This window comes from Misgurnus anguillicaudatus, chromosome 4 (genome assembly GCF_027580225.2).
Source record: "Misgurnus anguillicaudatus chromosome 4, ASM2758022v2, whole genome shotgun sequence".
In the NCBI taxonomy this organism is placed as follows: Eukaryota; Metazoa; Chordata; class Actinopteri; order Cypriniformes; family Cobitidae; genus Misgurnus; species Misgurnus anguillicaudatus.
This window is the reverse complement of record NC_073340.2, coordinates 20,007,149-20,024,853: the sequence shown is the minus strand read 5'-3', so window position 1 is coordinate 20,024,853 and position 17,705 is coordinate 20,007,149. Positions and strand designations below refer to the sequence as shown.

Genomic DNA, 17,705 nt, shown 5'->3' with positions numbered 1-17,705 from the left:
GAACGCGCACTCGGCTCGTTCTCTATCACCACCGGTGATCGAGCTTTAATACGCCTGAACATAGTGAGCAGGGGTCGTGAAAAGACTCACGGATCTCATGAAGCGGCTAAAATTTTATTTAGTTTAAAATATACAGATTTTCGTCTAAATCAGCACACAGGTCCGCTGAACACCGGACCCCTCTGTGAGATACGCAGTGGGGGCTGAGGGCTGAGTACGGATGGGAAAAGAGAGACCGCGGTCATAAAAAGTGACAGAACCTGGACAGTCTAAAACTATAAACTTATTTTTGACAGCAATAAAACATTCGCTTGACAAAACACACACACACACACAGGAAAAACAACGAGCTGATTGACACATCGTAAAACACGCACGGTCCGGATACTCGCTGTCTAAAGCCCTTGATATACGATTCTCAAACCTAGACAGATTGTACAGCTTTTGATTGATAGTCCCGCCCCCTGTCAAAGGGGGTCATAAATCAATCAAATTTTGACAGATAGAGGTCCCATATAACTACTAACAGGCCAGTAAACAAACCACTTTGAATGCTACTGAAGCATGATATTTAAAAAAATATTTGAAGGATTCTGTCAAACATTCAAACTGGTAAATCATTAAAACCAGAAGATGATGAGTGGGTCTTTTGTCCGCATAAAAAAGCGCAAAACATTTCCTCTTTTTTTCATATTTTTGGCTGAATCAGGCCCTTTGTTCAGACAAGTAGCAAATAGTTCATTTGTTGGCATATGTGACACAAATTTGTTTGGTTATTTTTCAGTTTGGACAACCATAATAAATCTGAATTTTACGTACCCGATCCAAACCACGTCGGTTTGAAATCTGATTAAAAAGCAGATTTTTGCTAGTTTTTTTTTAAACTTAAGAGTAAGATCAGATTTCATGTACTGTAGTTTGTTTATTATTAGGGATGTGAAGTGTATAATAAATAATGTCAAGAAAGCGGTGAATGATTTTAGATACAGCGTACTGTAAGCATGAATAAAATAATAACTATAATGCTTATGTTGTTTGAAGTGCCTCATCAGAGGTCATGAGAACATTGAAACAGACAACATTTTTAATTTTACATCCTATGTTTCTACAGTGACACAACATGTTTTTTGGCAACCTGCTGCTGCTTAAGTCATTACATTGGCTAGCGATGCAACAAGTTTAAAGTTATTTAACAATGTTTAAAGAACAAGTTCGGTATTTTACACTTAAAGCCCTGTTTTCAGATTGTTTATGATGAAATAGAACGTTTTTGACTGAAATTTGGACATATGATGCTGGCCCGAGAATTTTTCGGTTTCTGTTGTATCAGCCCCCACCTCTACAATGGCTGTATAGGTGCACTGAAACAATTCTTCATAAAATGCATTAAACTTTCGTTTACAAAGACGTAAAACTCACCGAGTGGTCAGGGGTGTTCACTGATATGCTCACACAAAAATTTCTGCAAAAGATGCTATCCAACAGCTGTTTTACCATTAGTTGTAAACTTGTGTACCTATTTTTCCAAACGCCTCACACCCGTACATTCTTCTGTTGAGAGCTTGAATAATAGACACTCCAACCCAGTTGGTGGCGCTAATCCACCTTTACCAATTGCAAGACTACAAACAAAGTTCCCGGTGTGGAGTAATACCGTACCTCACAGCACATCTAATAAAAGTCAATGGAGTTGGACAAAAACTACGATAAAACCTGTTGGAAAGCATCTTTTGCAGCGATTTTTGTGTGATCATATCAGTGAACATCCCTGACCACTCGGTGAGTTTCACGTCTTTGTAAATGAAAGTTTAATGCATTTAAGGAAGGATTGTTCCAGTGCACTTCTACAGCCATTGTAGAGGTGGGAGGTGATACAAGAAACACCCGAAAATTCTCGGGCCAGCATCATATGTCCAAATTTCAGTCAAAACCGTTCTATTTCATCATAAACAATCTGAAAACAGGGCTTTAAGTGTAAAATACCGAACTTGTCCTTTAAGTGCTACACTCTAAAAATGTCTGGGTTATTTTTGACCCATAATGAGTAAATATTGGACAGAACACATGCTGGGTTAAAAATTACCCAATGTTGGGTTGTTGTTATGCAACCATGGGGTATAATAGCCCAGCATTTGGTCAATTTTTGGCTCAGCATGTGTTCTGTCCAATATTTACCCGTTATGGGTCAAAAATAACCCAGACATTTTTAGAGTGTATAATTGGGTCCTCAATGCTTTTATTAATCTTGAAAATGTGAAAGAGAACAACCCAGTAACTTAGTTTTGCTAAACCATTCTCTGCAAGCATGTGGAAAAAATAGGTCATTAAAATCTGGCTCCCCTTGTGATGTCAGAAGGGGATAATACCACCCCTTAATCTGCACTATCCAACCACTGCATTTCAAAGGACACACCTCAAGGCCGCAGTCCGGCTTGCGCAGCTTTCCATGTATACTCCCACAGCTACGTGCGGATGGCCGCGTTCGACATCTACGCAATACAAATGATTTTTTATTCAAATGATTATTCTACCAGGCCGTCAAGGCAGCACTGATTTGGTGACATTTACAGTACATTAAAACATTTAGGAACATAACATTGCACACACATTTTAGAACAAACAACAAGAAAACAAAGAACAGGAATCAAACATTATGGTGACGAAAATGCTCTACAGTTTCTGTTCATGGAAGAAGTAAAAAAGAAAAACGATAGTGTGTGTGCAAATGCTGTCTATTTCCTTTGTATAATTGTTTGTGTCCTTTCTCAATATCTTCACGCTCATGCGCTGTTGTACGCGGACTGTACACGCACTGTCCTCGCGGTCTCAAATTTTATGCAGCACCTGGGTATACTAGGGATGTCCGCGTCTGCGCGCCGTCTGCATGACATCATTTTCGTCATAAGGAGGGTCTGTGGACAGCGCGCATACACGGACGTCCCTAGTATACCATTTTTGCTCACACTTACAAGTGGCAATTTTAACATGCTGTAATAAATGATCTCTGGGGTATTTTGAACTAGAACTTTACATACACACTCTGTGGACACCAAAGATTTATTTTACATCTTAAAGGGTCACTTCACCCATTTGCATTAAGCTTTGTATCGTTAGAACACCAGTCATTTTTTTGAATGGCCGTGCATATATTCCTCAGTTTTCCCTGAGAAAGTAGAAATACAGATTTCAGTGTTGCACTTCCTTGTTGATGTTAGAGTCATGAAGAGTCATGACTTTATTTGACTCATGGTACAAAATCGGCCCAACTGAAAATTTATTATATATTGAATGTGGCAAACTAATTAAAGATACGTCAGTCTTGTTTAACAGTTTTGTCGTCTGTTTTGTCGTGTGTTCGCTTGGATTGCATTAGTGTTGGGTCAAAAGTTTTGGACATCAGCTATGCAGAAAACCAGCGTAATGTCTGCTGAATACTTAATGTGCACTTAAATGTATAAAAGGAACAGGTTTTATTGCGAGTTTTTAAAACGCATTAAACCATCAAGGTCAAACCCTGTATTTGGAATAAAGCATCCAAGCACTTTTGTCCAATTAATTCTGCCAATGGAGGCAAACGCAAGGTCAGTTAGCATTTACCGGGGAATGTTTTCCCGGTCCATCTGGTCTCAGTATAAGTGCAGCGTGCCATTTCAGAAACAATCACGGCCTGAGAGGCGTTTTAAGACAAAATCATTTCGGCATGTATTTTACAGTGGTCATAATTTTAAGGTGCTTTTCCTTCTTAATTTTCTTTGCTGAAAGCACACAAGCAGCTGAGAGTGCCGGGGTTGCCAGCAACAGACAGCATGTCTTTGTGCGGTTGATGGGAGGGCTGGCCAAGAGTCCGGCGTAGAGAACGGTTCAAGGCTGGGTTGAGGGGGCTTTGAGTAGGTGGTGATGACTGCAGAAGATGTAAGATCTCCACTATTGTGCTGGGAGAGGCATGTGTTAACCATTTAACTTATTAATGATGCGTAAAATTAAAATAATTATGATGGCAACAAATATCAGAAAATTATGCTCATAACTTAAATATAATTACAACATAGGGCGATGTTCGTCGGAGTTTGTAGAGCAGTCTTTCCTGGACTTTGTGTCTTAGATATACCCTCAGTAAGGTTTGGTATCCCTTCCAGGGCCGGCTCTAGGCATGGGCAGGCTAAGCCCACCCAAACGTCTGTCTTGCCCTTTCAAACGTCAAAGACATCAATCATATTTTATTTTACTACAATTTCTACATTTGTTCATTATGAATGTAATGGCCAATCAGTAGTGTTTAAATTAGTTTTTGGTGCAAATAAAGAATTTGGTTAAAACGTGGCACACCTTCAATAGGTTTATCATAAACAACAGCGTGCACACTGGAAAAAATTATTCATTGAATTTAATCAATTTTTTAAGGTAAGTGGTTGCAATCTGTTTATTTAAGCTACATTTAAACAAAAAAGATTAGTAAAGTAAAATATTAATAAAATATAAAACTTTTGTTTAAATGTAGCTTAAATAAATTGATTGCAACCACTTACCTTAAAAAAAATTGATTCAATTCAATGAATCATTTTTTTCAGTGATGCAAATAAGAGATTCATTGTACTGTGAAGTCAGACTTATTATATTGCAGAAGTGAGTCTTTAACTGTTTCAATGTTGTTTGGTAGCTTTCTTTGGGCCCTATTTTAATGATCTAAGCTCATCGTCTAAAGCGCACGGCGCACAGTCTAAAGAGTGTGTCCGAATCTACTTTTGCTAATTTAACAACGGGAAAAATGGCTTGTGCGCATAGTCTAAAAGGGTTTTTCCTATTCACGTAATGAGTAATCGGTGTGTTTTGAGGGTAATGTGCAATAAACCAATGAGAGTGTCCTCTCCCATCCCCTTTAAAAGCCAGTTGCGCTCTTGCCATGCCGATTCCCTATTTAGATGGTGGAATTTGTAAACTGAAAAACTAAGCGGAGGAAGAACAAGTTTAAGATTGATGGTAAAAATTATGTTGTTTTTATTTGTATTAAAATTTTTATTTTTTGTATTAAAATTTTTGGTTCTTTTTAAAAGTTGTTTTCTTTCAGTCATGGAAGTAAAATTAGCAGGATTTTAATTGCTGTAAATGTATGGATAGCTTACATGATTAGTGTAATCTCAAAGAATAATTTACAAAAGGTTTGTACTCAAAAAATAGTTTATTTGTAACAAACAGGAAATACTAATTTACAAACGTGTGGAAAGCCGCAGCGTTTCAGCACTCGGACAGCGCCGTGATTGTTTTTAAAAAGTGTTAAGTAAAAAAGGTTCTCATCTCACCATATCCACAGATACAAAGTCATTATCTACAATAAATCTGTGGAATAGCATTTTAAAAAATAACATTTAAAAATAGATGCAATATTTGCTTTTGTTAAAGCAAAACATTTAATTTCCAGGCTACAGGTGAAGCAGTTCTTTACGCCTTCTAACATCTCATAACCGGTCCTCATTTATGTCTAAGAGACTCAATAATAATCTTTTACATTTGAATCCTTTAATTTTTATATTTAAAAACATTTGTGTGCTGTCCATGTATGTAATAGGCAAAGACGCGTTATCGTCTCGTTTATAGGCACATATTAATGCACTCTTTAAATAACAGAAACAGTATTGCAGTATTTTAGTTGCCCCAAAATAGCAACGCATCAACAATGCGTTTGAACACACCTTGTTTTTAGCTCAGAAAAAATGGGTGCAAATGCATTTGCCATTTAAACAACGTGACGCTGAACGTGAAAATGATAACTGTGCTAGGCTTAAACTAACAAAAACACTTGCGTCACGCATTGTGCTGCATTTCGACGGGTGTATAATAGGGCCCTTTATATTTATTTGCAGTTTGATTTATCACTTTTTCATTAATGCATGAAAAAACAACATAGTAGCCTAATTCATACATTTTCTCAGCTTGTAAATATGCTGTGCAAAGACATTGTTTTTATATGTATTTTATTCTAAGTATCTATATGATACTTAAATTCAATTAGAATACATTTAAAAACAAAGTTTTTGCACCAAAGCCCATTGTATAATTAAAGGATATATAAAATTGCCCACCCATAATATCATGATCCCTTCACTGACAATGAACCAAAATGTGTTTGTTTTACAGTACCTCATATTATATCATATGTCATTTAGCATTGTAATTTTAAAATGTAGTAAAAATGGCCATATATACAATGATTGAATCTTTTAATACAAGCGGTCAGCAGTACCGTGGGTGAGTAATGTATCTCTTAAACTACTGAAGAAAAAAACTAGCCATTTTAGATAAATCTATGAGTGTAAATATTACAAAATGTAGTGATCATTTATCATTAACAAAAATAGATTTTAATTTATGCATTTTGCTGCAATTCCTTATAACGTTTCTAAACCAGTTTGTGGAGATTTAAAAAAGTTTTAATGCCAATTTGAACTCCTAATTTTGCAAGTGATAGTTTGGACTCACTAAACACAGCAGTCGATTAAAACGTAAATAAATAACAATGAATGTGTGGATGATCGTAAATGGCCAATCTGATAAGGGAGCTCTTTTTCAGCATATACCATAATACTTCCTTATTCTTGTTAGTGATATCAGAGTGATCTTCAATACCTTAATTTTAAAAGTTTCAGATTTCATACAGTCTTTAATGAACCACCCACATAAAACATCTGTTAGATGAAATCTCTTAAAGATTATTACTGGAAAAGTCAGCTGGACAGAAGCTTCGTAGTAAAACTGAGCTTTGCTGCAGTTCCTGCCCACTCTTTAACCTTCCTTTCGCAGTAGCAGCTGACCGGCGCTGTTTCATATTGTTTCTCTTGGCTTGCCGATTTGGCACTTTGGTGCTGGCTTTACAAAAATAGACAACATTCACAGTCCATTTATCAAAGGTAATGTGTATAATTTCTCCATAACTTTAATGTAGCATACTGATAACACCTTCAGTGATGGCATCTTTGTTTTATGCCGTTTTTACTTAGGTCTTGCCTTTTTCTGCTCTTTATGGCCTTAAGTTTTGGCAGTTGTTTGTTTAATTTCTGTTTTACTAAGAAAATGTTTGGTGGACGTTGACCGAAGCCAAATGACCTTGGACACTCTCTACAATGGGCTTTGGAGCTGCTTAGCCAAACCGTAGCTGGGATTAAAAATAGCCATATAGCTTAACAGTACATCAGAGATTTGTCGAGGCGCACTGTGACCACATTATATGCCTTTTAAATGTTTACTGTAGTTTACCACAACTTTGAAAACATAGCCAGAGTCGCACCAAACGCGCTCTCCGTCTTCCTCCAAACCAGAAGATGTGGTCATCGAGAGTAAATGCATATTAAGAGCAGCGTGGGAAAAGTTGTGGCATCACTGGATTTATTCCTCTTTTATTGATCTGAGTACTTTCCACTGCTTCTCAAATTATATGCAACGATTTGAGCAAGTTCCTTGATTTGTAGTAAAGCGCCATCATTAAAAGCAGGTGATGGCACTTTACTACTAATCAAGGAACCGGCTTTACTGACAAGATGTGCGTGACAATCATGTGCGTTTTATTGTGCAGCCCTACTTAAAAACCTTTGAACAGACGGCTAAGCTCGAACTTTAACGTTGTTGTGGAATTTCTGAATAAATGAACATTAACCATTGGTCTTGTATATTAATGTTTTTAAAAGCATGTGCAATGATGAGGTTTCCTGACATCCATCGATTAAACAGCGTTTTTGCGATATTCCTTGGTGGTTTGTTTGGCAAAAAGGGGTTGGGGCAGTGCATGGTGACAGTGCTCAGGGCGGTGACTGAAGGCGGTGACTGAGTGTTCCTGACATCACATTTTTACCGAAGTCCAACAACTTGTGAAAAATCAAAGCTCCTTTGAGTAGGCTGATTTGAAACTTATACGGTACTTACATAGCCCCTAGATCTCAGTTATCATGAAAAAAATAAATGTCAGATTTGACGATATGGGACCTTTAAGTCCCTGAATGTTCTCAATGTGTGAGATGTTCTCAATTTCAATGTGGTCAATGCTTCTACGTTCGCTTCCGTTGCATGTTAGTATGTCCCAGTTCTTGCACACTCTTGCTACACGAGTGATTCTCAAACTGGGGTCCACAAGATTGTGCCTGGGGGGGGCGCAGTTTAATGACATTTTATAAAATGCATATATTTGTTTATAAATTCTGTGTATTAAACCTCAGGAAAAAAGGCTACTAACCAACAGCACTACGTTGTATAACAGTGGTTCTCAATTCCAGTTTTCGGGCCCCTCCTCCCAGAATGTTTTAGATGTTTCATTATATGAAACACCTTATTTCACTCATCAGGCTCCTTAATTAACACACTAACAAGCTGATGAACTGAATCAGGTGTTTTTATACATGGAGACATCTAAAATGTTCTGGGAGGGGGGCCCAAGGACTGGAATTGAAAACCACTAATTTAAAACAATGTGTTGCTAAAGATAAAACTTTTTTCCAAAAAAAGAACTGCAAATTGTGCGCAAGCAACAAGAATTTGTTAACTGTTTGGCAGAAATGTATGTTTCTGCCGCATTAGCTATTGATGCCTTTGCACGGGTCATACTGTATCAAATTGAAAAGTACTGTAATTACGCTGACTCATATGCACCATTTTCATAGGAGTAATTATTTTTTTTCTTTTCTCTCTTTTTCTTGCAGGTTTCAGGAGTATAAGGCTCTGGAGACTCTGGTAGCTCTGCTCAAAGACCAACCCGAAGAGGTTCTTGTTAATGTAGTAGGGGCACTGGGTGAATGTGCACAAATACCTGAGAATCTTGCCACCATCCGCAAGAGTGGTGGTATCCAACCACTGGTCAACCTTCTCACCGGCACCAATCAGGCCCTGTTGATCAATGTCACGAGGGCCGTGGGAGCCTGTGCCACTGACCCCGAGAACATGACGTGAGTCTTAATTACTGTAGATAACATGTGTAAATTAACTCATCTATAGCCAACTTTACAGTGCTGGTGTTTTCAGCTTGCTCTACTTATAAGTGGTGCACTCTCAAAAATCAAGGTGCTCCACTATTAAGATTCATTGGCTGATATCTTCCATAAAAAAACTTCCAAAGAACCTTTTTCTTTCAAAAACATTTCTTTGTAGTCTAGTAGTCTGCCTCCTCTCTCTCTTATACTAAACGTACTTTGGTTTTGCTGGATTTACTAACATCTAGCATTGTTGCAACATCTTAAAAAGGTGGCGATTGCTCCTGGTCTTACCTATCCATACTTAAGTCAACGCTTTTGTACTTTTACACCCCTGCTTTAGTCGTCTTAAATAACTAAATACCCACAGTAATCTATAAATCTCATGGATTCTTCTACTGGCACTGCACTTCTGAAGCAGTGAAACACATTTTCCCTTTGCTTAAAAGAAAACGTTAGTTTTGTGCTCTTACAGTAGTTAACCTAGAACAGTTGTGCAAAAACAGTCCAGGAACTGACAACACTCACGGTGTCTAACCTTGGCCCTAAATTCCCTCTCATTGTTGCCATTGGCTGAGTTTTGGATGACAATGCATTGTTCTGTTTTCTGTAAAAGATCCATGTTAACCTCTTCTTCAGAGGATCCGACGGGCCCTGGGGTGTGCAGCTTGACCGAGCTCCCCACACACCGCACATGCAGGGTGAGAGCCCTCGGCTCTTAGTGCTGTAATAACAGGGCCCAGAGATCTGTGTTTACCCTACCTGCTGTGAGACTCATAGCTGTGGCCAGGGTGGAGGTCATGAATTGTCTCAATGTGGTCAGTTTGAATAAACTGCAGAGCACTTCTAACAAAGACCATTTGGACCTTACTGACTAAACAGAAACTGCTGAAAATCAGCACAAATACGTCCTCAAAATATGCAGATTATTCTTTTTTTGTTCTTTTATCATTCGATTAGTTTTATTCTATTATGTTTTAACACATAAAGTGCTAGGTGATGATCCCTATTATCTCTTTCATTTCAATGGAAGCTTGGTGACTTTCGGCAACACAGTGACCGTTAGTGATAGTAAGTGGGTGTGTCCAGCTACATGACAAAGATAAAAAAACTCATCTTTATTCAAAGTATGCACGACTTCTGGGAAAGATTACCAAGGGGAGTAAACCAGTGGAGGTTACGTCATCAGTCTTTCATCATTTGTAGTTGTTACTATAAGGGGAGCATCCCCAAGAAGGTCCAAAAGGGGTCCCCAGATAATTTCAGAGAAAAAAAGACAAAGTAATTAAATTGTTAAAGTATTCTGTCTACTATGTAGCCAATTATTTAAAGGGGACATTTCGCAAGACTTTTTTAAAGATTTCAAATAAATCTTTGGTGGTACATATGTGAAGTTCTAGCTCAAAATTTCATATAAATAATTTATTATAGCATGTTAACATTGCCACTTTTTATGTGTGAGCAAAAATTTGCCGTTTTTGGTATGTTCTGGATAGTGCAGATTAAGTAAGAAATTATTTACGACCGGCCGCTGAATTATTTGAAAATGTTAATATATGGTGGTAATATATAGGACTGTCACAATGATTAAATAATCGTCTCATCGCGATTGGTTGATAATTTCAGATCACCGCAATGATTGCACATCTCTTTAAAAATACAAGGGGTAGCTGCAGTGCCTGTAGAACCAAGACTGTATCAGATGGCGCTCCTTAACCGAAAATGTAATGCGATATATTGCAAAGCCATTCCATACAATGGAAAAAACAGCGTTTAAAGAAATGCTGCAAAACTTTGATAAGCAGTATGAACTGCCCGGTAAAACATACATTTCCAAAACAGCAATTCCAAATTTAGGGAAGTGAAGGATGCTATTCTTAATTTATTTATTTTTTGCAGCCACTACAGACATTTGGTCCAGTACTAATTTGATCTTAGTAGGATCATGTGTGAAAATTATTTCATGAACAAACAAAAAACATTATGAGAATTAAACGTCAAAGCAACAAAACAGACAATTAATCTTCATAATCGTCAATGCCCTACACAAGCATTAATTGTCACAAATTATTATACAATTAAACGTCAGCCAAATTTCATAATTGTGACAGCCCTAGTAATACTTACATCGCGGGTGTGCATTATTTTCAAATAATTCAAAGGACTGGAGTCAATTATTCTTCATATAACAAAATTATAACAAAGATTGCTCTTGTGGTTATTTAAAGACATTTGACAGGTTAGGTGTGCGTTTTTTAAAAAAAATAATCCAACACCCATAAAACATTTCCCAACCAGTCAGAATAAAGCATTCAACAGCCCCATGGTACTGTATAAGGGGCAGTATTATCCCCATCTGACATCACAAGGTGAGCCAAATTTCAGTTACCTATTTTGTCACATGCTTGCGGAGAATGGTTTACCAAAACTAAGTTACTGCATTGTTCTTTTTCACATTTTCTAGGTAAAAAAGCACTGGGGACCCAATTATAGCACTTAAACTTTAAAAAAAGTCAGATTTTCACGTGTCCCTTTTAAGTTTGGAAACAATATGTTTAAATGTTTCTTTATGCAAAAAATTTAAAAATATAAAAAATGTATATCTAAATGATTATATATTTTAGGAAGGGGGTTCCTCGCAAAGGCTCATCATGTTTGGGGGTCCTTGCCATCACTAATTTAAAAAGCCCTGGTTACTAGGAAAAACCAAATTAGAAATGCCTTCTATACTGTAGACCTCATTGAAAGAGACGGGGCGACCCACAGCGACAAAGTCATTAGCAGTCAGTGTGCATGCACTTAAGCCAATCAGAGTGGGGTGTTTCATGCATGTTCATAGGATGATTCGTCCATATTTGGAAAGCAATGGTTGCGCAAGAACCAAGGGGCAACCTTCCAATCTCATACGGAAGTAATTTAAACTGCAATTCATTGACTGACCAGTAGAGGCAGGCTCCAAAAGGGAGTCAATTCCCATAGACCTCCATGTTAAGATGGCCAACTTTACAGTAGAAAATAGTATGTTTACAGCCTGGTACAAACAGTGTTTTTGGCCTATATAGCTAATTTTGCCCTTCATGACAACTGTGAGGGTGGTGAATTTTTTTGGAACTCATCTGTCTAAATTATATTAAGCCTTAAAGTTCTGAATATTAAGGGCGTGACCACTTAAGTGACGATTGAACAGCCACTGCTGTCACTGAAGTCGACCTAGGCGGGCGTTGTTTCAGCAACCAGTCACCTCAGCTTCACCAACACCAACCCTCTTTACCCATTTTCGGATATCTGCGAGTGATGCGTGTGGTGACGTGCGGCCAAGATGGCGACGGCAGGCACCACCTACTTTAAGCTTCAAAAACGATCTTCAGAAACCTATGGCTGACGTCACGGACACTACGTCCATCTTTTTTTACAGTCTATGGTGAGAACACTATTGTTTTTGACTACTGTACATATAGTCTGAGCTCAGTCTTTGGGTTCATTCGTTTTTTCCTGATAACAAGTACATCCAAGTGAGTGCATTTCTTTGGCAGAGTTTTCTAAATGGGGCCATGTCTTTTTTAGTGGCTAAGTCTGCTAGAAATTATATATGCAATTTCACCACACACTTTGAGCATAAAGACTCGAAAAGACTTATTATGTAATAATCATCTTAATGTATGGTAGTCTTACATGCCTGTTAGTTTATTTTATGGTTTTTGCAGCTGTAAATGGAAAACCCCAACCCTTTGACTCCTGTCATAGTTTTCCAGCTTTTAAATGCTATTGCTTCACACGAGCTTCGCCAATACTGTAAGACATCCATGTTTTAACTTTATTTCCTGCTTTCTGATTTGAGATCCACCAAGAGCCTGAATCCTTCAGTTGTACTTGTGCTGTCATCTCGGCATCTTGAAACGGTGTAATACTGGCTTTAAAACAAACATCATTTTCGTCAGCGTCAACTCATGCAGCAAACACGTAACCGTCGTCGTTTCCAGAGATCTGAGTATCGTTTTTCTGTATATTTAGCACATCTGATTCCCATTGCTTTTATGAGATGGTTATAGACTGCAGTCCCCTTCTTAATTAATGCTGGACACAAATGAAGAGCGTTTTGTTCTCTCTGTCTTCGGCAGCTGAACGCACACCGCCTTTGTCTGTAAGATTAATACGTTTATGGATGTGAGCGACCGCAGTGGCGTAGTAAAAATCCACAAAGCTTGTTTTTGAAGAAATCAGGTCATTCATTTAATTTAACTGCTATAGCTCGGTAGATACATGTAACAGGTCCTAGAGAACATGTTGTTCTTGTTTTCTCACGGCATGTATATTTAGGATTTGCATTTTTTACATTTTATTTTAGCGCAGAGTCTTTGCTCGGCTTTTGTATGCATTTCTGTTCCACTTAGTTCAATTTTGTTACTTATTTTAAGAGTTACGGCAAAGCAATTAGCATGGTTCATGTTTGACTGTTTACTGACAGAACACTATGTTCTGCCTGTTTCTAAAAGTAAGCCACTTTTGAAAATATCAAAATGCATTGGTTTTAAATAAAGCCTAAGTCCAATTAAGAGGTGTTGCTGGTTTTGGAAATCTCAACATTTTTTTCTGAATTTTAATACCTAAGTGAAACAAAGTGATGTCCAAATGTCTAAATCAGGGGTGCTCCGGCTCGGTCCAGAAGAGCGTAGCTCCAACCCTAATCAAACACATCTAAAGCAGCTCATTAAGCTCTTACTAAGCATACTAGGCAGGTGTGCTGAGGCAAGTTGGAACTAAACCCAGAATGGACACGACCAAGAATATACCTAAATGTTATTTCAAACCTCTTTTACATTACTTAGATTGATTGAATATATTGAAATGTACACTCACCTAAACTATTATTAGGAACACCTGTTCAATTTCTCATTAATGCAATTTTGTAATCAACCACTCACATGGCAGTTGCTTCAATGCATTAAGGGGTGTGGTCCTGGTGAACCATCTCCGGAACTCCAAACTGAATGTCAGAATGGAAAAGAAAGGTGATTTAAGCAATTTTGAGCGTGGCATGGTTGTTGGTGTCAGACGGGCCAGGCTGATTATTTCACAATCTGCTCAGTTATTGGGATTGTCACGCACAACCATTTCTTGTGTTTACAAAAAATGGTGTGAAAAGGGAAAAACATCCAGTATGTGGCAGTCCTGTGGGTGAAAATGCCTTGTTGTTGCTAGAGGTCAGAGGAGAATGGGCCGACTGATTCACGCTTATAGAAGAGCAACTTTGACTGAAATAACCACTCGTTACCACTGAGGTATGCAGCAAAGCATTTGTGAAGCCACAACACGCACAACCTTGAGGCGGATGGGCTACAACAGCAGAAGACCCCACCGGGTACCACTCATTTCCACTACAAATAGGAAAAAGAGGCTACAATTTGCATAAGCTCACCAAAATTAGACAGTTGAAGGAGTCAGAATTTGGCGTAAACAGAATGAGAAAATGGATCCATCATGCCTTGTTACCACTGTGCAGGCTGGTGGTGATGGTGTAATGGTGTGGGGGATGTTTTCTTGGCACACTTTAGGCCCCTTAGTGCCAATTTGGCATTGTTTAGATGCCACGGCCTACCTGAGCATTGTTTCTGACCATGTCCATCCCTTTATGACCAACATGTACCCATCCTCTGATGGCTACTTCAAGCAGGATAATGCACCATGTCACAAAGCTCGAATCATTTCAAATTGGTTTCTTGAACATGATAATGAGTTCACTGTACTAAAATGGCCCCCACAGTCACCAGATCTCAACCGAATAGAGCATCTTTGGGATGTGGTGGAACGGGAGCTTCGTTCTCTGGATGTGCATCCCACAAATCTTCATCAACTGCAAGATGCTATCCTATCAATATAGGCCAACATTTCTTAAGAATGCTTTCAGCACCTTGTTGAATCAACGCCTCACAGAATTAAGGCAGTTCTGAAGGCGAAAGGGGGTCAAACACAGTATTAGTATGGTGTTCCTAATAATTCTTTAGGTGGGTGTATGTAATGCCATTAACACTTCCACTCTGCATTTTGCACAATGTTGTCAGACACATGGATGTGGTGCACATATCCCATACTCTGCACCACCCACACACCACTTGATTTCTGGCTACATCCTGCTGCTGTAGTAGTTGTCTCCTCAGTATATACATCTTAACCTATTGCGGTACAGGGCTATCTCCCACTATTGTTGCTAGTATTTATTGGCCCCTCAGGATAGTGGGGCCTTCCCTATTTTCATGCTACTCAAACTGATTTATGAGGATGTGGTGGGTAGGTACGCTCGTCCCTCTAACCCAACCCCTTGCCCATTCACAGCCCCCCTTTGCAGCGTGGTTTAGCAATTACGATCGCATTGAATATCGGCCTTGTCGCTGGATGCACACATGGGAAACAGGTTACGCGTTATTTATACCTGACAAACGGACCGCACTAAAGAGTCATTTTCCCAGCGTCTGACTGCATCCTTTGCTCGAATGGTATCCGCAGAATGAAATACAGCCTGTTCTTGAGCAAACCTCGCTCAGATGCAAAAAATATAGAGAGACTTGTCTATGCGAATGTTTGACTTGGAAAAGTGACTTTCTCTGGGTTTTTCCTTCTCCGAATGTGCATCAATTTAGGCGGCGCGACTCGGTGCAGGTGTGTGAATGTGCGTGTTTGTCCACGGCCCGCTATAAATACCCACACGGACTCCTAAAAGTGCGGGTCAGTTTGAGGGCAAGATGGCGTGAACATGTTTTAATGGAGTTATTGGAAGGTGAGCAGGGAGTTCCGGTGTAAAAGACGGAGCAGGTGGGATGTGATGGGAAAGCCATGCTGAGCAACGTTCTGATCTGCTACTGGAATGTTTTCATCATCACAGCAGGAGGGACGATCTGCTGCAAGAGCCAAAGATAACCCTGGGAAAAACAGACATATAAACATGTTGTGGAACAAGATTTGAGCTCACACTGTACAGTGTGTTGTAAACTAAAAATTGAATAACTTAGCTGTCCACTTTTTATATTCTCTTTCAGGATCATTGATCGTCTTGATGGTGTACGACTTCTGTGGTCTTTGCTGAAAAACCCCAATCCAGAAGTTCAGGCAAGTGCTGCCTGGGCCATCTGCCCCTGCATTGAGAATGCAAAGGTATGTTTCATATTGCTCTCTCTCTCTCTCTCTCCAGTGAATTATAGCAGCTCCCCCATTCTACAAGTCAACACATATATAACACTTTTATTACTTTAATTGCTTTATCAAATGTATGGGTATGTGTGGATTTATACTTAATGCTGGCACAGACCAAGTCTGGTTCTCGGAGCCTCTTGTGTAATACGCTAGAACAAATGCATCATTGTTCCTGCAGATTATCAACACAGTTACAAATATAAGAGCATTGCTTGAATAATCCATGTATATTTATGTAAAAATACTTGTATTTGGTCTTCTCAGGGGAAGAATTTATACTGGTTGATCTTTCTCTACTCTCTGTAGCCCCCAGGCTGTAAACCAATTCATTCATTCATTAAGTCTGGATCAAACAGTACAGAAGTCCTCAGACTGAGTTCTAACCGAGTACGCCACTGTTTGCATCTCATTCATGGTGCAAATTTTTTAAATGCCACATGCTTACTTAAGTCGTGATAAAGGAGAGTTGGGCTGGTGGCAAGAACTACACAAAACGATGTACCCATCCAAACTAGGAACCTGATCGGCCTCACAGCAGCAGTTATTTAGATAAAGGCCCATGTGGCTTGAGTTAGCAGCTCCAGGGCCCGATTTATGAAAATCATGCTTGAGGAACCGCATCTGGGGGCTTCAAAATCCCTGCCAGTGAATAAACACACACACACGCAGCTGGTACTTTCTATGAATCCCTAAGTGATTATAAGCTACCGTAAGATTTGCTTTGTTCTTAATCAGCATTGGATGTTCAGGATAAAACACGCTGCTTTAATGAGGGCCGTGCTTAATTATCCCAATCATAATGCATTATTCAGCAGCCTCCTCCTTTTGATTGTGGTGCCCAAAAAGTAAAGGTGCTCAAAAGGTTCCTCACGGCATTACTATAGAAGAACCCTTTTGGGTTCCTCAAAGAACCTTTATCCACTACAAAGAACCTTTTTTGAAACAGAAAGGTAAAAGATGTTAAAGAGTCTTTATTACATTGCTAAAAATAACGTTATTTTGTGTATTTGGTGTAATGCAGTGTGTTTCGCGGCGTGGTATACATTATTTTCCACTTACCATAGATTATTGATACTCCTCTATGCCCCCCTGATTGCCCAAATACCACAAGCGAGTAAAAATGTGACGCTCATTAACATATTTGGAAGATTAGCTTCCAACAGGAGATAATATCGTCTTTAGTACCTTATCAATATGAGCCTGAATCTGATGCAGATAACCAAGCTGATCGATCAACTTTGCCAGCGCCAACATGGCTGGTGCAGAATGTAACAGATTGGTAAGGTAGGGTAAGGATACTAAAACATCAAACTACATTTGTGATCGTAGAAACGTCAAACAACAAGCACTACTTTACACCATGTTTAAAGGGACACAAGGCAGCATTTTTATGTTAATAAATCATCTTCGTAAGTCGGTATATGGTTAAATGACTCATTACCGGACGAATAAAGTCTCTCTCGCCCGCCCCTACCGTCTGTAGGAAGAATACCCCACTTGCAACTTCTCTGTATCCGACCCGGTGTCCTTCAGTCTCGCAAAGTCTCAGATATCGCGAGAAGCAGAAATTAA

At 38.9% G+C, this 17,705-nt stretch overlaps 1 protein-coding gene across 1 annotated transcript in view; it reads left to right on the top strand.

Annotated features, from left to right (window-relative positions):
- odad2 (outer dynein arm docking complex subunit 2) overlaps positions 1–17,705 on the top strand; it is an 89,103-nt gene that overhangs the window by 49,118 nt on the left and 22,280 nt on the right. The window contains 2 exon segments of the mRNA XM_055176257.2: positions 8,682–8,924; positions 15,980–16,094. Coding sequence (XP_055032232.2) covers positions 8,682–8,924; positions 15,980–16,094 — 358 coding nt within the window.